This window comes from Pipistrellus kuhlii, unplaced genomic scaffold, assembly GCF_014108245.1.
Source record: "Pipistrellus kuhlii isolate mPipKuh1 unplaced genomic scaffold, mPipKuh1.p scaffold_m20_p_2, whole genome shotgun sequence".
Classification (NCBI taxonomy): domain Eukaryota; kingdom Metazoa; phylum Chordata; class Mammalia; order Chiroptera; family Vespertilionidae; genus Pipistrellus; species Pipistrellus kuhlii.
In genome coordinates, this window is record NW_023425515.1 from 144,988,408 (window position 1) to 145,013,141 (window position 24,734).

The window sequence follows — 24,734 nt, forward strand, 5'->3', positions numbered from 1 at the left end:
ACAGGGGCAGAAGGTGATTGGTGATCAGGGGAAGGCGACACCTATTCACACTTCTGCTGCTACCACTGCTGGCAGCACAATCCTCGGCCAGCCCTGGTTAGCTGAGCCTCAGGCAGCCCTGGACAGCTGGGCAGCTGCCATTCAAGGCTTGCCTGCACCTCAGGCCAGCCCTTGGTGGCTGGAGGGCTTGCGGGAATGGGGGACTCTGGAGGCAGGTCACAGAATGGCCTTGCCGGGTGCCTGCTGCCCTGGCAGGACTGAGGGGACTGGGCTCAGCCATCTTGTGGCTGTGGATACCACCTTCTTTGAGGGTGTGGCAGTCAATCAGCATATTCCCTCTTTACTGGCTGGGCTAGGAGCATCTTTGATGGCGGGACAATTCGCATATTTCCTCCTTATTGGCTGTGGTTGGTGCCATCTTTGGACAGCTTGAGGGTTAATTAGCATATTTCATCTTTATTAGATAGGATATTATATAATATCTATGCAGTTATATAGAATATATCATTATATATTGGGATTTAGAAGTGTTTTGAATGTTATGAATATTTTGGTAAAATATATTAATTATTTTGAGAAATTTCTAAAGTTCATTGGTGTTATTGATGCTAATATTATTATTGTCATTTTTATTAACAACTATTTATTTATATTTTATAAATATTTATAAAATATAAATAAATGCTTTTTCATTGTTTATATCTATCATTAATAGAACATTATAGAAGTTATCTTCAGCTTAATTTCTTAAAGTAATTGAAATGAATTTTAATTATAATATTTATCTCCAAATACTTTGTATAAAATTGTTGATTCATCTTCTGCTAGTTTTATTAGTACTCCCCTCTTCAGCTCACTTATTCTTTATCTGTTTTTATTGCTCATATATCCAGTCTTTATTAAAAACTATACTGAGATAATTGATACCCTACAATGCTTAAGAGAGAACCTAGGATCCAAGAACTTTGAGTTAGGGAGTAGGTAAAAGGGAGGAGATGAGAAAAGATTGCCATTTAATATTAGGAGCTCATTTTACAAAAAGATGACATTATCAAAGTAATGAAAAAGGATTAGTCAAGAACAGAATTCAAGTTTTAGTATTTAGTAAAAGTGTTCAATGGTTAAATCTGCTTCTATTTTGGGATGAAGGGTTTTGTATAAAGGGTTTATAACTTCTTATATTCATGGAAAGAGCCAGAGGAGTGAGCTCAAGTTTCATTCACTCAATAAATGTGCATCAAAGCCAGAGTTCATAGAAACACCAGAGTTTATGATGCAAGAATAAACTTTAAATGAGATACAGAACCAAAAAGAAGGATCTAAGAGGAAGGACTCTGAAAAACTTGTTCAGAATGGAAAAAAATTAAGGATCTGAAAATAATCACTAGAAATATTATTTTCATATATGACTTACAGTTATTGGTCAAATGATGGTTGCACCTCTTATAGAATAGTCTGACATAAATATAGAATTATGGTGGTAATATGACCACCATAATTCTATGTTTTAAGGAAACTTGTGTATTATTGTAATGGCTTTCAGGGAAATATAGAAGCTAAATCTATCGATAGATTATTATTGATTTTGCTGACATCCAAGATTATTTGAAATCTGCTTTGGCATAATTAACACTTTTCCTCAAAGGATACCAAGGAGAAGATATGTACAAGGAATAATAGCAAACAAAGCAGTTACTAACTGGGACTTTGACCTAAAATTTCATTCTAATTTTTTAGTAGACTGGGCTAGACTTTTAGATATTCTTTTTTATTTGTTCTTTGTTAGCTTGGATAGTCTCTTTTTACTTATTTCCTAAGTTGCAACCATGAATTTTAGAAGGGATATTGTATGAGAAAAAGTCACACCCATTGGAGCCAAAAGGAAAGAAGTTCAGAAGGGTGGGGAAGGAAGCAATTTTCCATATATTTATCTCTGAGGCAGCTTAGTGGTTCTCTTTCCACCCACCCACACTCTCTTATCTGACACTTAAGCTGGTTTAATCATATTTTGTTAGAAAGGAACAGAAAGAATGAAAGAGATTAGAAGGAGTGTTGATCAGGAACCACTACACCCTTTGTCTTGATACTTCTGGAGAGAGTGCGTATGTTCTCCCTAGTCATCAGCAAAATAGGAAAGGGATCAACAGAGCAATCCAGTCCAATTTCTGTGGAAGGGATCTCTTACTTGGCACCACTTCTTAAACAGCGAGTGTTTACATCTTATATTCCTTTATGGCATTGCATAGTTCCTGGAAATACCAGATATAATCTAATATGGCAGTTGCCTATACTAAGGTAAGACTTTCTTTAGAATTGTTGATTTGGTTTAATTCTAGCATATTTTATTGATTTTTTTCCTTCCAAAGATTCATTTTTCTCAGTACTAAAATTTTGCCATGTTTTTATAAAACAAAATAAGATTTTCTCAAATATAATTCTCCTGTGAATCCTTTCCATTAATTATTACTAAATATATTTTACTGAAGGTTTATAGATTTATTTTTTAAACCTGATGAACTTTTGGTATTTCACTATAATATACAGTGATTTTTTAATAAAGGCTCAAAAATATAACCTAACTTTTTTTTGTATATACCAACCAGCTATTCATTCATGTTTTTTTTAAATTTTTTTTCTTTATTGATTAAGGTATTACATATGTGTACTTATTTCCCCATTGCCCCTCCTCCCCATGCATGTCTTCACCCCTCTGTTGTCTGTGTCCATTGGTTATGCTTATATGCATGCATACAAGACCTTTGGTTGATCTCTCCTCCTTACCCCCACACTCCACTATCTTCCCTCTGAGGTTTGACTGTCAAATCCATGCTTTTCTGTCTCTGAATCTGTTTTTGTTAATCAGTTTATGTTGTTCATTGTATTCCACAAATGAGTGAGATCATGTAACATTTATTTTTCTATGACTGGCTTATTTCACTTAGCACAATGCTTTCCAGTTCTAGCCATGCTGTTGCAAATAGTAAGAATTCCTTCCTTTTTTATTCCATTGTGTAAACTTACCACAGTTTTTTAATCCACTTATCTGCTCATGGGCACTTATGCTGTTTCCAAATCTTAGCTATGGTAAAATGTACTGCTATGAACATGGGGGCGCATATATCCTTTCTGCTGGGTATTTCTAGTTTCTTTAATTATAATGCTTATGCATGGCAAATACATGAGAGCATTGTCAAGATTTTTATAGTGCTATTTAAGTGTTAGAATGTTAGGTAATTATTCCTTTTTTTCTGATAAAAAAACTATCAGAAATCATATTTACTTACATAAAAAAAACAAAAAAAAATTTTTCATTGCGGATAAAAAGATTATACCTGCATTATTTAGAATATAAATATGGAAATATTACTTTCAGGAACCTCTATTTTGTATTAAAGTTCACATAATTAATTCTCTTTTTTATAGTTAACTAGAGGCCTGATGCACAAAATTCTTGCAAGGGGGTTGGCTCCCGCTGCACTGCTTCATCCAGTAGGTCATCTAGAAGGATGTCTGGTCTAATTAGCATATTACACTTTTATTGTTATAGATAAACATTATTTTTTAGAGCCCTTTCAGGTTCATAGCAAAATTAGTGGAAAGTACAGAGTTCTCAAGTATTCCCTGTCCCCACACATGCACAACATTTCCTGCAGTGGTGCATTTTCTATACTTTATGATCCATCATTATCTCCCAAAGTCCATAGTTTACATTAGGGTTTACTCCTGACTTGTACAGTCTATGAGTTGTGACAAATATATAATGACATGTATCTACCATTAGAGAGTATCATATAGAATAGGTTTATTGCCTTAAAAATCCTCTGTTGCTCTTCATATCCATCCCTCCCTCCCCCTATCTCTTAGCAAACAACAATTCTTTTACTGTTTCCACAGATTTTCCTTTTCCAGAATGTCATATAGTTGGAATCATATAGTTTGTATCCTTCTCAGATTGACATCTTTCACTTAGTAATATGTATCTAAATTTCCTCCATGCCCTTTTATGGCTTAATAGCTCATATTTTTAGCACTAAATTGTATTTCATTGCTACTGTTACAGGCATCTGTCACTTAGTAATATGTATCTAAATTTCCTCCATGCCCTCAGGGGGCTGTTCTGTCTGGTAACACCACCAGAGAGGTGTTACCAGACAGAACAGCCCCCTGAGTCAGTGGGAGAGGGCTGTCCCCAACCTCTATCCTTGTCTTCTCATATAAATGCATTTATATGAGACCCTTACTGCCTTGTGAAAAGCCAGTTTATCAAAGCAATTAAACATACACCTTTATTGAAAAAGCAAAAGCAAAGCAAGCAAACTTATATATCTGGCTCAGGAAGCATGGACAGGTTCTTGGCTAATCTGAAGAGCAAGTTGGGTGGAGGTCAGTAGACTTCAAAATTCCTCTGCTGACTATTTTGGTACAGATTAATCCTCAAGGTTCTTTTTTACTTTGCTGTGGCTTTCCCAGAATTCATGAAAAGCACCTGGCATCCTCGGCACTCCTGGATTCTCTGCTTAAGGAGTAAAACGACATTTTTTTTCCCTTCCCCCCCTCCCCCCCCTGCCTTCCTGCATTCTCTCATTAGGGAAGTTTTTTAACCATTTGCTCTCTGTCCTTGACTAAGGAAGATAATAGGTTTGTTAATTACAAACTGGCTGTAAATTGCCCACACTGTTTGGCCTTGTTTTAACTTTTCTGTCTCAGTTTCCCTATTCCTCCTGCCCTGTAATCCTATAACATTCTGCTCCTGCAAGGTAAACATCCTTGCAGTTTGGAGTTTGGCCTTTCTCAGCCCTGCAGTTATGTCTGTACTTTCTTCTTCTTCTCCCCTCCCCCGCACCCCCTTACCCAGTCTGCCTAACCCTGTCTAACTCCTCTTAGTACTACAGGTTATTTATTCATCTACCTATTGTAGGATATCTTGGTTACTTCCAAGTTTTGGCAATTATGAACAAAGAAAGACAAGGGAACATGAATGCTGAATTAGATGGTAAGAGCATGTTTGTTTGTTTAAATGCCAAAATGTCTTCTAAAGTTGCTGTACCGCCAAAACCAGTTTGGCTCAGTGGATAGAACGTAGGCCTGTGGACTGAAAGGTCCCAGGTTTGATTCCGGTCAAAGGCATGTACCTTGGTTGTGAACACATCCCCGGTAAGGGGTGTACAGGAGGCAGCTGGTCTATGATGTTTCTAGCTCTATATCCCTCTCCCTTCCTCTCTGTAAAAAATCAATAAACTATATTAAAAAAATAATAATAAAGTTGCTGTATAGTTTTGCATTCCCCCAGCAATGGATGAAAGTTTCTATTCCTCCATATCCCCGCTGACATTTGCTGTTGTTAGTGTTGTGGATTTTGGTGAGTCTAATAGGTGTGCAATAGTATCTTATTGATGCTTTAATTTGCAATTCCCCAATGGCTTATTTTTATATGTGTATCTTCTTTGGTGAAGTTTAGTTTTCTTTTTATTATAGAAAAATGAGATGATGTATCACATTGTGAATGTGAGTAGCAGTGGAAAGAGAAAGATTCTCCTTCCTCAGGGCCCCTGCGTTGCACAGGGCACGTGTGCATTTACATCACAGTCTATGTGTAAGTCATTCCCTGGAGTTGTGCAGAGCATAGCTTGCATAGGAGGACCAGGTGGCCCTTATTTTCTAAATCCAAGTACCTAATCATATTTGAAGGGTTTTTTGGTACCTACTTTAAGTTCAGGTAAATATGGAGGAAGAGGAAAGTATAATCAGCTCCATTTGCAAACCACAAAATATTGAATCTACTTTTGCCCTCTTTAACAGTATATGATACTAAGGTTGATTGAGAACGCTGATCTTATATCACACTCAGGAGATGTAGAATGAGTCAGTCACCTCATTTTATTGTGAAGTGTTAAAAAAGAAAATTATGGGTAAACATTTAAAATTTTTAAAATTGTATTGTTTTGTGAAGTAAGAGTTCTTCCTTATACTGGAAACAGACCTTTCTTATCAATGAGTTTCTGGGATTTTGTTTTAACTTATAATTCTAAACAAGAAGCTTTGTAACAGTGTGCTTATATCTTCTCTAAAAATTGCTGTTTGTTGTTCTCTGACAGTCATTTTGGGGACCCATTCCCAATGCAGCTCATTTCAGATGGGTATAGTTTTAAAAATGTAGACCATTCTTAGCACTGTTAAAAACTCTAAGGCCTTAATAATTAAAGTCAAGCAAGTTCTATGCTGAAAGGGAACTTTCAGGAGAAGGGAAAGTACTAGGAAACATTCACTGGGTAGGGACTGATTATATAAAGTGTGGAATTGAGAGGAGTCTCCAAATTCAGATTAGACTGTTTTCTGCCACTAATGGGGTTCATGAAAGAAATTGGAGTTGTCCTGAATACTATGCCTTTTGGGAAGTAGTGGCTTTTAATGTGGGGTAGAAGTATGAGATACTTATCAGAAGTGTTTATAAGGGCAGATACTAGGGCTACCAGAAGCTAAGAATAATTTAATTTATGTTTAATTCATCCTTTTTAAAGTGATCCTTAGAAGCAATAATGATGGCTTAGAACTACAGCTGTTGCTTAATGACCTCAGCAATGCAAGAAGGGCTAAACTTAGCCAGTTAATAACGTTTTACAGGTATTTATTATGTGCTTTTTAGGTTTCAGGCCATATGCTCCTCACTGACAGGAAAAATAAAATAGAGTCTTTTCCCCTCAATAAAATATTTTACTGAGGCTAAACGGAGAAGACTTGGAGCTAGATGAATAAAACTAGGACTGAAGCAAACAAGGATGGTATTAGTTACCATTTATAGATGCTCAGATGCAAGGGATGCAGTTAGCTGCCAACTCCAACTGTTAGTTTTTTTTTAGGGTCCACCTCTGGTGTCAAGTTGAGGTCACACTATTCTCTAGGCACCTCCAGCAATTCCTGAGTAAGGCAGAGCAAGGACCTGGCCATTTCTGCTCCGTGTGGGACTTGCAGATAGACAGACTTTGCTCCAGGGTTTGTGGTTGGTTTGCTCTCATTCCTCCATTTTCCTATAACCTGTGTACTTCCCAGTAAACCTTTTGTGCACTTAACTATGTTTGGATATCTTCTTTATGGAAAAAACAACCTGTGACACCATTTATTCTGCTTAGCTCCATAGATATGGTTAGGATGGATTTGAAACCAAGCAATTGTACAATTAGTTTTGAAAGCAGAAGGGAGATGTAGATTAATACATAATCTTAGATACAAAACTGTGGGGTTGTCAAGGTCAAATGAGAGATCACTAGAAAAAGAACAGTGAGTAGGGGATTTACATAATAGCAAAATACATTGGAAAAGATAAAGGGTTAGGAAGTGTAATTTGCTCATAATAATACTCCACAAATACTTTGTTCATTGAGGTGAATAAAGGAAAATTAAATTACTTAAAACTCAGATATAAAAATTAGGAGTTACAAGGGGGATATAAATTTTGCTATATGTTAATTATATTGCTATCTTTTTAACATCTTTCTATATGATATTCTTCTTGAGTCTACTCAATCAAACACAATATCTTTTTTTTTTGGTTAATCCTTGCCCAAGGATATTTTTTCATTTTCTTTTTGGAGAAAGTGGGAGAGAGGGAGGGAAGCAGCAGGAGGAAGGAGAGAAAGAGATAGAGACATGTGAGAGAGACACATTGATTGACTGCCTCCCACATGCTCCCAACCTGAGCACTGTTTTATATCACTGATAGATCATGTGTTATTGTGTAAATTTCATGGCCTTTATAATCACAAAATTAGCTTTACCTGTATACTTTTAGGCAATAGATATATATTCACACATGTTTATACATATACTCTAATTTCAGTGCTCTTTTTACTTCAGTATACTATGAGCAAATCAAGAGTGAGTGGAATCTTTTATTCTTTAGGAATTTCTGGTTTAGATGAGGTAATATAATAATTATCAATATATCTATATATTTAAACACCATGTGTGTGGTCAAACATACAAATAATTGAATGTCAAAAAATAAAATATCGAAAGTAAAATTTAAAACACATACACACACATACACACACACAAAAAAACACACACACACACAAACAAACAAACAAACAACAACAAAACAACTTCTTGACCAAAGCTATGAAGGTGAGAATTAGTTTGGTACATGTATGAATGGAAAATACATCATCCTAACTATACTAAGAGATTTGTGAGAGGAATTATGGAAACTGAAGTTGGATAGGGCTGTTAATGAACATACTAATTTTTGCTTGAGGGATTAAGATTATTATTTGACTAGAGGCCCAGTGCACATGAAATCGTGCTCAAGTAGCTTGCTTCCCCTTGCCTCACCTGGCCAATCCGTCCTCTGTGGCTCATAGCCCTCTGCTGCTAGTAGCTCACACCTTGCCTGCCTGCCATGAGAGCCACTGCTCATTTGGTCATGACAGTGTTATGGCATCATGGCCACAGACCTTTTATTAGTATAGATATGAAAATGTATGCATTTAATATAGTGAATTTATGCATATTACATTATTTAAAATTAAGATACATTTTTTATTCAAAGTTTTGTAAAGGATGGTGGAGAACCAGATGTTAGGATGATTATTTAATTGTTTTATTTATAATATAAAGGAGAGAGTAAAGGGTGGAATCTTATACCATTAGCCTAAAGTTTTCTAGGTAGTGAAATTTTATGGACAGATGATAAGAGAATGTAGGAAGGTTTCCAGAGTCTAGATGAATGATAATAATAGAGGCTATAGATTTCAGTAATTTATGGGCCTCTTAAAATTTTGTTTCAGTTTACCTTTTCAATGTTTTTTTTTTTTAAATATATTTTATTGATTTTTTACAGAGAGAAAGGGAGAGAGATAGAGAGCTAGAAACGTCAATGAGAGAGAAACATCGACCAGCTGCCTCTTGCACACCCCCCACCGGGGATGTGCCCGCAACCAACGTACATGCCCTTGACCGGAATCGAACCTGGAACCTTTCAGTCCGCAGACCAACGCTCTACCCCTGAGCCAAACCGGTTTTGGCTCAATATTTTTTTTCTTATTATTTTATAAATAATACACTTCAGCTTGTTTAATATTTTTATATTTCTCTTCAATTACTTCATTTATTATTATCTGTTTGCCCCATGTTTTTCTTATGTAAATAAAGTATTATATACCTTTTTACATCTGCCCTGTTTATTCAAGAAGCTTTCCATTGAGCTAAACCTTCTGATAACATTACCGTTTTTTTTAAAATATCACTCAAATTGGAACTTTAACATATATTTTATCTTGGAATTCATAGGAAATGGTATATTAATTGAAGCAAAATTGATTAGACAAGAAAGAATTTGGAAATTAAGTGGTTAGGAAGATGTCCAGTTAAAACTGGGAAACATTGCAAAAACACAACAGAGTGATGAATGATCAAGAATGACATCAAAATACCAGGATTTCCCTGCCCAGGTGGCCTAGGTGGTTGGAACATCATCCTATACATCAAAAAAGGTTGCAGGTTCGATCCACAGTTGAGGCACATGTGGAAGGCAAGCTATTAATTCTTCTCTCTCACATCAGTGTTTCTCTCCCTCTGTCTCTCCTCTTTCTTTTCTCTCTCTAAAATCAATAAATGATGACATATCCTTGGGTGAGGATTAAAAAAAACTGATTACCAGGATTAAGTGTTAGGCTATGAGCAAAGGAAATTAACAGGGAGCTCTTCGGGTAAGTACTGATCTGGAAAGGTTTATTGTCTCCAACTTTAGGCCTCAGAATTGGAAGGAGAGTAGAGTTTTTATGTCGGAGATTTAGTAGCTCCAGAGGAAGGAAAATATAATTTCAGAAATAGAGCATTGTATATTACAAATAGCTCTTCCTGCATATTGTGAGAGATTCCAGTAGTATGATTAAGCTTGGTAAAAATAACTATATTTGATCTTGGTTACTATGAATCAGTCAGCTATTATTTGAGAGCATTGAATCTTTTTCATAGATAGGGATAATAAGATTAAAAAAAAAGCCCCCTGCTATGGGTCCTCCCTCCAATGCTCCTGCATTCAGCACATTACCTTCTTTCAACAATTATGCCATCAGACAATATCCATCTCAAAGTAAGCACTAAAATTTGTTCATTCTCCTAATGCCCAACCCCAAATATCCTTCCTGGAATCCGATCTTTACTTCCTTTTGTTTATAAATGAGATTATTTCAGCATTATACCTCATTATCTATTTTCCTCTCTGCTTCAATTTTCAGCATTAACTAAAAGGATAAAGTTGCTGATGAAACTCAGAACAAAGACTTGTTTTCTTTTAATATTCAGTGAAATTAATTTCTCTAATTAATTAGAATATTGCTGCTAATAGTTTTCTGGTATCTGTTTCTATTTAAATTTATTTATGTCCTATTTCCTTTGAAGGTGGCTATTTTATGTGAATGATTTTTACTATAGGAATGGATACTGCTTTACAGCAGGTTGTATTTTATTTGTTTTTGACACCTTTTACCCAGCACAGTGATATGCACATAAGAGCACTCAACAAAATATTGATTTAAAATAATATTTATCACATTTACAATAAATATAGTTCAAACTCTAAGGTTATTTTGTATTTTTACTCATAACTCATGAAGTTATTTTCTGAAAATATTAATCTACTGTGATTCTATGAAAAGATAGCTAACACAATTCTTATTGAGATTTTTATATGTGGGAAGAGAAGAATCTAAAGACCATAGGTTAAAAATAACATGCAAGTAAAAAATAAAGCATAGAGTGTAACAGGATCTTAAAACATTATGACTATGTAAATAAAATGGATTTTCTTGCCAGTATTGTATTACTAGAACTCAGAACATCCTCAAAAATAGAAAAGGTAAAGAGGTTACTAGAGAAAGTAAAGGGGTTAATAGATACTGTGGCCATTATAATAAAATTTATTATCTCAGAAATTCTAGAGGCTAATGATATAAACAGACTAATAATGAATTATGTGGGTCAATTAATCATAAATAATTACTGGGTTATTTAAGAAAATAAAAATGTTGTGCTGCATAGCCTTAATTTTTCATAGCATGTTTCTTTAGCTACTATTAGTGGTAGGATACTTATAAATGGTAATTGTTCTTACACACTATGCCAAGTAATTTCCCCCATAAATTTTAGAAATTCTGATGTAATCTTGAAAATACTAGTTCAGAGACACCATTAAAGTTTTATACAAGATACACACTTTTTAAAATTGGTGCAAAGTCTTTATGTTAGAAATAGTGTATATTCTCAACTTCTAAATATTTATAGGAAATGCGTATTCTCATTTTGCAAGGAAGATCTTAGTGGAGAATAGAGGTAGAATAAAATATGTAAAACCCATACCTTTCCTTTTTAGTTTCAACTTTTGAGTTCAGTGAAATGTGAAAAACCTATCATACGTGTTTTTAGTATTTCTTCCTATCATATAGAGATCCATGATCATTAGAATTCATGAGCACCTAAATGCAAATCTGGAACTTACTGTCCTCAAGGCAAAATGTAATGCTTGCTGACTATCATTAACTAATGGTACACCTCAAGAGTTTGACTGTATTTTTTCCATCTTTAAACTTTATTACTGTATTTTTATTCAGGGTAAAAAAAATGATGGGTCCATTTTCACTGAAGTGGGCTGGATTTATGTATGTATTCACCTCTCATCAGTGTCAAAAGGAATTGTGCCCATCATTCCCTGGACAACAGGATGAAAGCCTGTACTCAGATTGGACACTAGGGATATCAGCTGTACACACAAGATCAGTGTAAAGGTGACAAGAGAAATACACTTAGTTCATCCAAGCCAGCGTATTTTAACAATTTGAAACTTGTATAACAATGTTCATGAAATTATTAACTTGCTCATACAAGAGAGCTAATGTCACCATTTTTAAATCCAGTGAAATGTATCATCTAAAATGTGCTTTGCAAAGACTGCAAATGCAAAACCCTTTAAGCTCTCTTTTTTCCTCCCTAATAACAAAGATAACAAAAACAATAAAATGACATTCTTTACCACTTACTTAGAATGAGTTTTTATTTGTTCCAGGTAAAAGAGAGTGGTTATGGCTATTTCAGTGTATTTCAATATTGGCCTAAGCTTTGAATGACAAAGTTTGTGTTTTAGAAATTGATAGGACTGAATTTTCTCAAAACAAATTTAGGTACTGTGTCTTAGAAAATATTAAATATGAAATAACATTGCTGTTTTTAGAGATATTCCAAATAGGCATGGATTTTTGCTGACAGTATTCTCCTAGGAAGCTCAGAGAGACTCATAGTAAATTGCAGGCATGCCCTTATATGTAAGTCTTTGTTTAATAAAATATAAGCATTCAGACAATTCCTCTTTTAATAGTTTAAGAACCTAATATAAGGCTGTTTGTATCTTTGGAAGTCCTGGTAAACTACTGTTTTGAGTCATTTTATCCAGCCATAGGAATATTGGACTTCATGTGAATAATAAGCATGTGTATTATGGCTGAAATATTTCCGATAAAGACAGTAGAACTGAGGTTGTTAAAGAAACTGTGCTAATACACTGTGAAGTCACACAAATTGAGATTTGCACTGAATCATTTGTGAGCTGGCTAACAGGGTCAGTGCTAGTACTTTACTAAACCTAACCTACATAATAAAGAGGTAACATGCAAATTGACCATCACACCATCGTACAGATGGCCACCCCATGTGATCACAAGATGTCCAGCAGGGGAGGGCAGTTAGGGGTGACCAGGCCAGAAGAGGAGGGTTGTTGAAGGGGGACCAGCAGGGAAGGGCAGTTGGGGGCTACCAGGCCTGTAGGGAAGAGCAGTTAGGGGCTACTGGGCCAGCAGGGGATGGGAGTTAGGGGTAACCAGGCTGGCAAGGGAGGGCAATTGGGGGTGATCAGGCCAGCAGGGAAGGGTAGTTGGAGGTGATCAGGCCAGCAGGGGAGGGCAAGTTGGGGGCAATCAGACCTGCAGAGGAGCAGTTAGGCATCAATCAGACTGGCAGGGGAGTGGTTTGGGGGTGATCAGGCTGGCAGGCAGAAGCAATTAGGGGCAATCAGGCAGGCAGGCAAGCGGTTGGGAGCCAGCAATCATGGATTGTGAAAGGGATATTTGACTGCCTGTTTAAATGGGCAATTGGATATTCCTTAAGGGATCCCAGATTGGAGAGGGTGCAGGCTAGGCTGAGGGACACCCCTCCCCCTGCCATTGCACACATTTTGTGCACCAGGTCTCTAGTAAATATTTCCTGAGTATGTGTATGTATACTATATATATATATGTATATATTGGGATAGTATATGTATCACATCATCTATTATATAACTCACCCATTAAATAATCCACCTTTTGCTCTAGCATTAGGTGAGGGGAGAATAATTATATGAATTTGAAATAGTAATTTTAATCCTTATTATTGCAACAAAAGCTTATATAAAGCAGCACTTACATATATTCTGAAGTTCAAAAATGAGTATATTATTCGGAGTTGCAGGAGGCTATAACTTCAATTTTAGAAAACATTGAGTCAATTTGATAATTTGCCAACGTATGTTTACTAAGGATATTTAAGTTAATTATGATGTTTTACTTTAAAAATATAATGATGTATATGGCTTCTATGTTAACTTATTAAAATTTTTTCCTTATGGTAAATATAGCCCCTCCTCAGATTCTAAACCCAAATTTAAAATGTATAAAGTCTCTAAAATGCTGGGAATGTTTAAGGTGTTTAGGATATAGAAGATCAACCTAAACATTAGTAATCTGTTGGCTGTCCCTATCTGTTGCTCTTTTCTTCTCTGTGCATAAAAACCAGACAGTGTTCAAATATGCCTAGAAATATAGACTCTTGGGGTATATATTTTACTCTTAACAAAAATGTATGCTTTTTCCTTTAAAAATCACTGTTTAATTGCCCATCATTAAATTTTACGCCATCATGTGAACTTGTGTCTTTTGGGGATTACTTGAGCAGCATTGAAAACTATTATTTTAACTAATTGAGTTAATAGATGTGGTTTAATAAAAATACATAATTTTATCATGAGTGTGTGTAGCATTCAGCCTGTGCTTTTTACTGTGTTTTTCTCAGTTTCAATGTCTTTCTCTTGCTTCTCATCTTTTTCACATCCACATAGAGGATGTCATTAAATTATGAAATATTTTTGAGAAGTATAGAATTTAAATATTCACAAAATAATAACTTTGTGCCAATGCCTAACCTAGTCATGGATATACTAATTAGCACTCAATGCATATTTGTTGAATAAACTAATAAACTTTCAAACTAATCAATATTTTTATTGCTGCCATTTGTGAGTTGGTACTTCCAACAGAGGTTGAAGAATTCAAAGTGGTGCAGGAATATTGAGATAAGTAAACATACTCCCAGTACTCTTACAGTATAATTTCTTCTAGGAGTGAGAAATGTTCTTAACTATGATATAAGGTAGAATACACTAGCCCTTTGACAGTTCTGAACAAAATAATATTTATTATGTAGTGTTCATTATATTATTTTTAAAGAGTGATCTTTAGGTAATCCAATACAGAATGATCCTCAATTATCACCATATAATTTGTTAACTGGTATACAAGGTAATACATGTATTAGGAAAGAGTATTATGAGTAGAATGGCACTGTCATAAAAGTAATAATTAATGAACAACATTTTTGGAGAGATTTTCAAAGAAACAAACCTGTACCCTCTGAAACTTCCTCATGCCTTTACTTTATCTAGCTAGTATCAGTTATTATTATTCTTGAGCTAGCATTGTATTCTCTAAATTTAAAATTATAACCTACATAAATAGGGTATTGAGATAGAGAATTGTAGGAGGAAGCCTATGTTTTACAAGATTGTCACAGAATGTTTTTCTGAGGAGGTAATATTTAAAGTTAAGATCTGAACAGTAAGAAGTTAGCCATGCAAAGTATAGGAAGGAGTGGTCTAGGCAGAGAGAAAAGCTTGCACAAGGAATTGAGGCATGCAATATCTTGTTTAATTTGAGTTGGGTTCAAGGATTGAATGAAATCCAGTGTGGTAGGAGTATAATATACAAAGTCTAGTAGCAATGAGATGAGTTTGGCTGTGTGGTCAAGGACCATATTTTGCTGTTGTTTTGTTTTGTTTTCTAGCTTATGGTAAAGACTGAGCACCTTAGGCAGTCTAGCAGAGTATTTAAAGCTAAGGAGAAGAAGAAAAAAAAAGCTGAAGAGAAGCATAATCAGATGTACTTTTAATAAATGTATTGTACTTTAGTAAATGTATTGTGAAAGCCAAGATGAAGACTGAGACCTATAGGAGGCTATTTATGGTTGGAGGCAGTTCTTATAGTTTAGACTAGAAGTGAAATGAAAATAGAAGTGAACAGACTTGAAATACATTTAGAAGGTAGCATGGCAAAGATTTTTGATGAATTATATTGTTAGGAGGGACAGACAAAGAGATTACTAAAATAGAGGAAAATGTCTAGAAGTAAGAAAATACAAGAATGATCACATAAGTTGAAGAGTTAAGAATGGGTAAATTTGAGGTTGAAAAGTATTTGCAATTGGTTGTTACAGATTTGGTTGCAAAACAGTTGTCTACATTTTTTGTCCTACTTTGTTTAATAGAAAGATTTGAACCCAGATGAAAATAGAAGCAACATTATTAAAAGTTATATTTTGATAGTGTTGACATTGTGTATTATATTAAAATTATTCTTGGCAACTGTAAGAAAATATAACTATAAAAAGAATACAGGAGCTCAAAAGTACCTACTTATTTGTTTTTCTATCAAAAAATATATTTTGTCATGTAAATGTAAGAATTGATTAGCAAAAAAATTTTTAGTGAAAAATAAAAATTGAGATTTATTCTAAGACCAGTTTATATTTGTCATGAACATTCAAAAATTCTTGCACAGTGAGTCATCACATTGAAACAAATCATTTTCAATAAATAAATTAGAGAACATAACATATAAAATTTAAAATATAGAAATTCAAAGATATTTATTTAAATATGTATCTATTGTATGATATAGGGATTTGGGCAGAAAATTGTAAATACAGGGGACCAAGACACATATTCAAGTGTCTCTGTTAAATTATAGAATAAAGATATTTGCACAAGTGGACAAGTCAAGGTGGATATGATAATGAGTTACCTATTTTAAAATTCTGCCAGCTATCACATATTAGAGAGTTTATGTGAATTTTCTCCCAATGGATGAAGGTGGAGCTAGTCATCAAAATTAGAAGTAAGTATAGTAGGTTTAGAGGAAAGTTATGACTTCAATTTTCTTGAGTGTAAAATGTCTCTGATATTTTCTAGGTAAAAGAGCATAGCTCATGATCGTTATGAATATGACATAAATTAATATTTACATAGAGCTTTAAAACAGTGACAAATGATAAGCACTATACAAGTATTCCAGACACAAATAAACAGAAGCAAACATCTCCCAAAGGAGATTTATTTGAAGATAGATATTTAGTCTTCAGAATTAAGACCAGTGGTTCTAGTCAAGGAAAGCATAATAGGATGGTTTTTCAAAATACAAATGTATATCCCCTCCCAAGATTCTTTTTTTTTTTTAATGTGGCAGTCTGTTATTGATTTCCTACCAATGTCCGTCTTTATCCTTTTTATATATATATATATGAGATACTCAATTTAACGTCAGGCAGCAAATTACGTAGCAAAAGGCTGTATTTTTTGTACTCTCCTTTGTAGTTATGGGTGACCAATGAGAAATAAACTAAAGTTATCTGAAAGGATGTGGATGGAAAGTTTCTTAAGACACATGGCCTGTATTTTATCATTTCACCCTTTCTCCAAATTGCTGACTGAGATACACATATTGTGTTTGGAGCTTAACTAGCTATTTTACTCCAGAGTCAACATTGGGTGTAGAAGCCAGTTAGATGCAGTAAGGTAGAGATGACAAATTTTTAAAGAGCCTGAGTTCTTGACCTCATGGATCCTCTGAATCACTCCTGGATGGACTATGAAGAGAAAAGGGATAACTACAATAGTATTAGTTATTAAAACATTTCCAACCACTTTACAGATAGTGCCCAGTTTATATCTGAAAGTGGCCCATTATCTGGGAAGCTCCTTTCAATATCTTATTCCTTCCACACATGTCTGACTTGTGATGATTCGTGTCCAATTTCTCTCTCTTTCTTTTTACTACCTTTTAGTGTTCTGTGAAGCAATTTTTCATCTCCTTTCTTACTCTGAATTTTCCTTTAGGCTTTCTGGGCAGCACTAAACACTCAATACTTTTCGGTTTATTTCTTTATTTCTCCTCCCCCTTAGTTCCTTTAATTATACCATCTTCCTGAAATGCCCCCTTTTATTCAATATCTCTTAGAGCATTGTCATTAACTCTTAATAGAAAAGTAATTAATCCAAATAGCACACAATGGCATTCTTTTCACCTTTCCTAACTCTTGCTTGTCTCACAGATTTTGTTGTTTTAAAATGAAAATCAATGATGATGTTTAACAGAAAAGTCTTTCATAACTCTAAAATATATATGAGATTATCATTGGTGTCATTGCTTTTATTTTGTTTCCACAGCATATACTTTCTTCTGTTGATTTAATAAGTTCTAATAAACAGAGAAAACATATTTCCTCTCTTTTATCTGAATTAAAGACAAAAGATATTGGCAAAAAATCAAGACATCTCATTCAAAAAGGTTAGTTATATGGATTTTTAAATTATATTTGAAGAATAGATTTTGATGAAGAGCAATTAAATTTTTTAGAAATTGGACATATTAATTAAGACTCCATGAGATTTAAGTTGAGCACTCTAGATAAAATATTCATATCTCATTTAACATTTTACAAAAAAAAATGTATTCCTAATACACATGCTTACACTCCTCCTATATTATCCCAATAGAATTATATTATCACTATTTGGGGGTTAACTAATATTTAATATTTTAATTTTATGACTATATAAATATTATAGCTGAGCCATACAATATATTAGGGTTAATTTTGCTTCCTTATAGAGTTTATTTAACTTGCTTGAAAATCTTATACCACTGCTGTTTCCAAGTGCATTACATATTTCTTCAAGTTATTTCTACTTTAGCCTTTCATTTTGCTGAATTCTTCAAAACTGCTTACTGACTAAAGCAATGTTAAAGGCTATCATTTCTTCAACTGTGATCTCAGAGAATGTATTTGTCTCTATGCTATGTGGGGACCCTGTCTATAACTTGTGAATACGGATAAGTATTATATTGTCTTATATTATCAAATTATGCAAAACAGTTTATCGCTTTTGTTTTAAAACATTATCCAAATACCAGTTTTACTAATTATTTGCTTTTAATAAATTTATATGTTTATCTTCTTTAATTTAAATTACACCTATAACTCTTTCTACTTTTTATCTTATATTGCCTTATCAAATATTTTTTTTCTTTATGAAAATGATATATCACTGCAGTTCTAGTTTTTAAAGAGACATGATACTTCATGAATGCTTTTTCTATTTTATAATAACCAATGTCAATAAATAAATTCAATTAAAAATTGTTTTTTAAAAGAAATTAAGCCTTAGCCGGTTTGGCTCAGTGGATAGAGCATCAGCTTGCAGACTGAAGGGTCCCAGGTTCGATTCTGGTCAAGGGCATGCACCTTGGTTGCAGCCTCCTCACTGGCCAGGGCTCTGGTCAAGACGTGTGCAGGAGGCAACCAATTTATCTCTCACACCAATATTTCTCTCTGTCTTTCCCTCTCTCTAAAAATCAATGGGAAAATATCCTAGTGTGAGGATTATAAAAAAATAATAAATAAAATAAAAAAGAAATTAAGCCCAGCCAGTGTTGCTCAGTGGTTGAGCATCAACCAATGAATCAGAAGGTCACAGTTCCATTCCCTGTCAGGGCACATGCCCAGGTTGCCCAAATAGGGGGTGTGCAGGAGGCAGCCAATGGATGATTCTCTCTCATCCTCCCTCTTTCTTCCTCTCTGTGAAATCAATAAAAATATATTTTAAAAGATAAATGAAATATATAAATACCTTGATTTTTACTAAAAGGATATGGCATACTAGACAGACATTGTAACCCTTAAAGTGTGTATTATGTTAGTGTTTTTTAATCTTTTTATAGTAAGTATAGCTGAAAAATGAGCCCATTTCTGTAGCTATATCAGAAAAGCATTTATATTTAAAATATAGTTATGAGGAAGTAAATTCAAATCCTTTGCAAAAAGTATTTGCTGCTATGAAACACATTTCTGAGAACAAAACTGCTATTTTCTTATTCAAAATGTAAAGTCAAATGGTTTGTTATTTGAGAGCCTTTATGTCAAAATGCCTGGTCAGACTTATATAATCTTTCATTTGCCCTCATTACATACTTTGTCTTGCTCTAAATCCACCTAGGAGACTGATATGAAGACTTGAGAGAAGATTTTATATTTACATTTTCTTCCTCCAACATTTGTTTTTCAAATTCACTCAGTTTATCATATCTTGCTGATTTCACTCCACTTGTGCTTTAGGCAATTTTAACAGTTTTTTTCCTTTCTTCTAAATTGTTTGCTGGAATAACTGAATTTTAGCCCAGAATATAAAATAGTATCAACTAAATCACTTCACATAAACAAATAGAGCAGACACATGCATATAAAACTAGAAATCTTTGTTGCTACATTTAAAATTAAAAGCAAAAAAATACTTTTGTATCAGTATAATAGCTCAAATCAGTTTAAAAATGTTTTTAATATTCTTCTTACCGAGAATAAAGAGGGTTAAGATTATATTAAAATAAAAGTAAATATAATTTGATGGACAAAAAGTAGACTTTTGAATTTCATACATTTGGACTTAATTTTGATTCTAAGTAACAATGTCATACATTGCATTACCTGCTTCCCATGTAGTTATGTAGGAATTATGTTACTATTTATGTCCATCTGACTTTGAGCAAAAGTGAAACATCACTTGAGCGTGAAAGCAATTAAGATCACCCTTCTCTCCCCTGCAATGTAGATCCTGGAGGCCATGTGTTCCATTAACATATCCTCAAGGTCCCACTGACACACATTGGATCTTAGATGACAGATAGATGAATCCTTACTGTGCTAAGCTATTGAAATTTCAGGGTTTATATGAGATAGACGTTAGGATTAATTATGCTATAAATACAGAATTTGGTTCCATAACAAAAACCTTAAATAAGGTCTCATCTTAGTGACCACATGGGAAAACTGATGTCAGAGATTGGGAAAATGGCAATCTAAGTTTTGTAGTAGCAAATTAAGAGAGTATTAATTGCACTGCACTCTGTTTGGTAAGTTACCCTAAAGAAAAAAGAGCTCACCAAACTGAAGATGGTTTTCAAGGCAAAATAAAAGAGAATGGAGAGTTCTGAAATATAGTTCCTTGCATCTTTGGAAAGCTATCTGCTTTGATAACCCTGAATAATAAAACATGAAGTTTAATAACACTTTTGGACAAAGACCCAAACCTCTTAGTTGAAAATAATAACTCAGGATAGAGTGTAAGTAGATGGGATTCCCACCTGTTGTCCCAGATAGCTTTATAGTAGCTTCCATTAAATTGCTAGAGTGAGAGAGATTGGAAGAAAGTAAGGGGGAAAATAGCAGTTCTAAGCACTGCATATGACTCCAAAGAATTTTTTTTTTAATTGAGATAATATTGGCTTATAAACTTTCATGTTTCAGGTGTGCAACATTATAATTAGATGTCTGTATATACCACATTGTACTCACCACCAAAGGCTTAGTTTCTATATGCCACTATACAATTGACGCCCTTCACCTATTTTGTCTGCCTCCATGAGTTTAATTTTGGTTTTGTTTATTTTGTTTTTGTTTCATGCTCCACATAGAATGAGATTATATGGTATTTTGACTGTTTCACTTAGCATAATACCCTCGTGATCCATTCATATTGTTACAAATGGCAAAATTTCACTTTTTTATGACTTAATAGTATTTGTGTTGTGTGTATTTCACATGTTCTTTATCCTTTCATTTGTGGACACATAAGTTGTTTCCATATCTTGGCTATTGTGAATAATACTGCAATGAATATAAAAATAATCCAAGTAAAGATTGTAGGAAAAAGTATATCAAGCAAAGGCAACAACAAAAGCCATAATTGGGAATAAGCTTCAGGTTTGAGGCTCAAAATGAAGTCTTATGAACTAGTATATAGTGAGTAAAGAATGGTAAGATTAGATAAACAGGAAGAGCCTTCTAAGCCAAAGTAACCTAAGTATCAAAACAGGTTTACCTGTGGTACTAATCTCCATATCCTATATAATAATAAAAGGCTAATATGCAAATAGACTGAACAGTGGAACAACCGAACAATCTCTATGATGTGCGCTAACCACCAGAGGTGTGTGCAGAACATGGCAGGCATTGGCCCACAGCAGGATGATGGAGCAGGTGAGCGGGGGTGTCAGAGTAAGGCAAGGCACCAGGGGCTGTCATTGGGGCAAGCCTCTGGTGGTTACTGAAAATGCTTTGCTCCCCCATGCTGCAATCCTGCCTAGCACTCACACCTGCTGCTGGCACTGGTCCTGATCACTGGACGCCATCAGCGAGTGTGAACAGCGCTTCTGGCCCTGATCACCCTGAGGGCTTCTCCACCTCTCCTGGTTCCTGAGGGGTGATCAGGGTGGCAGCTGCTGTTTGAAACTGCTGACTGCACTGACCTTGCTCACACCCTCTGCTGACACTGGCCCCAATTGCTCCGCACCATCAGCAGGTGCGAGCAGGGCTGGTGCCATCAGTGCTTGAGAGCAGTGGCAGTGTGAGCGGGGCTGCTAGTGGACAGGGGACCAGGGGCCACAGTGGAGGGCCTGGGTGGGGGTGCAGAAGAGGGTCTGAGAATCGTCCCTGGGCCTACCACAGCCTCGTGGCCCACAGTTCCTTTCAAAGTGCACAGATTCGTGCACTGGGCCCCTTGTTTATCTATAAATATAACCCTTTTCAGCCATATTCATAAAAGAAAAAAATATATTCATAACCCCATAAGTCAATATATTTCAAACAAATGATAGGTGGCCAAAGCCTAAGTCATATTGTAAATTCATCAAAATCAAAATCAGATTGAGAAGAGGACTTCTAGAATAGTAGAGGGGGCAGCCTGACACATATTTTCCCCAGCAAAATCACCATTTAGCTTGTAAAAATTATAAAAATAAATTATTTAAAATTCCTAGAAATGAGCCTAAGGACAAATAACAAAAAGAGAAACACTTTATTCAAGAAAATATATTAAATTTTGGTAAGAAGAGTGAAAATCTGTGACATTTGAGCCATTACCTGCTCCTTTGTCCTCATCATACTTGTTCCAAGTTGAAGAAACAAAAGCTCTATCAAGAACACTCTACTTTAAACCTATCATGCCAAAAAGACAGGTTCTCTTTTCTCTTGTGCCCAGTATAAGACTACAGTTTTACCATGGAGGGTTAGGTTGCTGGCATTTTTCATTTCACCCAGCCTGTGTTGCAGAAGGCACAGACAGAAGCCTGAGGATCCCTATACCCCCTCCCAGCCTCTACCTCAGGCATGGTAGGGTGAGAATATGGGGCTAGATTACCCTCACTCCAGCTGCTCTTAAAGTAGAGCTTCCATACTGGGAAGGGCAAGCAAATAAGACCTGTGGCTACCACTCCGCTTTCCCTGTGCCTGCTCATAGAGCAGGATTGTCACCCAGGTGTAGACCCCCTCTTCTCACCCCTATTCCTGGGCAATGGAGTGGAACACTCCTCCATCCCTGTTCCTGTGCAAAAGAGTGGACCCCTTCCTCTCCCCCCACCACCCCCTGCTCCTGTGCAGTAGAGCAGAATTTCTTCCCAGGATTAGAGACAGACACTAAGGATGAAGAGTTCTGCAGCTCTGACTGAAGTGTTAGAGTTTATCTGAAACAGAAGGAAGATTCTATGCCTAAAGGCATTGTTGAAAAAAAGTGAAGGTTTTGGTGGAGAACAGTTAAGAGGGTGCTCATAGTTTCCTAGTATTGGTAGCAATAAGTGAAATGACGGAACTACCAGAAGTTTAACAGAGATACCAGGGGGAGCAACAGCAAACAGCCCTCCAGGGATCATAGTCAACCTTAAGGATCCAGAAGTTTGTGCCTATTTGCTAGGTTTTACCCACTTGGGAGCAATTAGAAGAGGAAATGGGACAGATTTAAAGGTATTTTCCATCCACACAGATGTTTTAACATAAGTCACAAGCTTCACTGGCACAAAGGGTCTAAGGAAAACCTCTGACCAAACGCTGGCTGAACAACAAGCTATTTTGACCCAAGGTCAACTCCTAACAAGCCCGGTTTAAGAATAAAATCACACACATTTCTGGTAGTCTAGAAGATTGCATGCTCTCAAACATTGTTCTACCAGTTTCAGGCTTAACATAAGGCAAAAACATAAAATCTGAACTGTGATGGCAACCTCTAAACACACACACACACACACACACACACACACACACACACACACACCCCAAAAGTAAAATGTAAAAACCTTCACTGGCTGAAGGGAATAAAACACATTTAAAAAATATATATATATTATTGATTTTTAACAGAGAGGAAGGGAGAGAGATAGAGAGCTAGAAACGTCGATGAGAGAGAAACATCGGCCAGCTGCCTCTTGCACACCCCCTACTGGGGATGTGCCCGCAACCAATGTACATGCCCTTGACAGGAATCAAACCTGGGACCCTTCAGTCCGCAGACCGACGCTCTACCACTGAGCCAAACTGGCTTTGGCTAAAACACACATTTTGACCAATAAATGTGCCTATGTTTAATGGAGGGCAGGGGTTTTGAACTTGGCTGAAAGATTTAAAAAGGGGACATCTATCTAAAGATTTGTCAATTTTGTTGATCTTTTGCAAAAACCAACTTACATTTCCTCATGTACTTATATTTGCTTTATCATTTTTCTCCTGTTTGTATTGGGTTTAGTTTATAATTTTTTACTACTTTCTTAAGGGTTGGAAGGTTATACTAAGATCTTCCTTCATTTTGAACATAGGGTTTTATAGATATAAATTTCCTTCTGAGCACTGCAGTACTTAAATTTCATAATTTCTTTTGGTTTTCATTCATCTTATTTTATACACATGTATGTATGAGAACCCCATATCCCCATTCAGGACTACACTATTTAATTCCTACATATTTGTGAGTTTCAAAAAAATTTATATTTTTGCTTTTGAATTTAATTACTTTATGGTTAAAGGTCATGCTTTTTATGATGTAATCATTCTCAATTTATTAAAAATTATTTCATAACCTACTATATGACCTATCCTGGGAAATGTGGGTACTTGAGAAGAGTATGTATTCTGCTGTTGTGAATGGACTGTTAAATTTGATTATTTCATAATGTGGTGGCCTTCTATGTCCTTGTAGATCATTTGCTAAATCTTTTTTTTTTCTAGTGCTGAATAATATTTTATTGAATATATGTACCCAGTTTATTTTTCCATTCATCTACTGAGGAACATATTAGTTACTTTCATGTTTTGACCATTATGAATAAAGCAGCTGTAAACATCCATGTGTAGGTTTTTATGTGGGCATACTTTTTAGTTCATTGGGTTAAATACTGAGGAGCATTGTGGGGAGGAAGAAAGTAACCTTTATACTTCCAGGTTCCTTCTCCTGATTTTTGTTTTTGTTTTATTTTATTTTTATTTTATCCTGGTTTAATAATTAA

General features: G+C 35.1%; 1 protein-coding gene across 1 annotated transcript in view; it reads left to right on the plus strand.

Annotated features, from left to right (window-relative positions):
- LRRIQ3 (leucine rich repeats and IQ motif containing 3) overlaps positions 1-24,734 on the plus strand; it is a 74,299-nt gene that overhangs the window by 30,307 nt on the left and 19,258 nt on the right. The window contains 1 exon segment of the mRNA XM_045583819.1: positions 17,579-17,699. Within this exon segment, the coding sequence (XP_045439775.1) occupies positions 17,579-17,699 (121 nt within the window).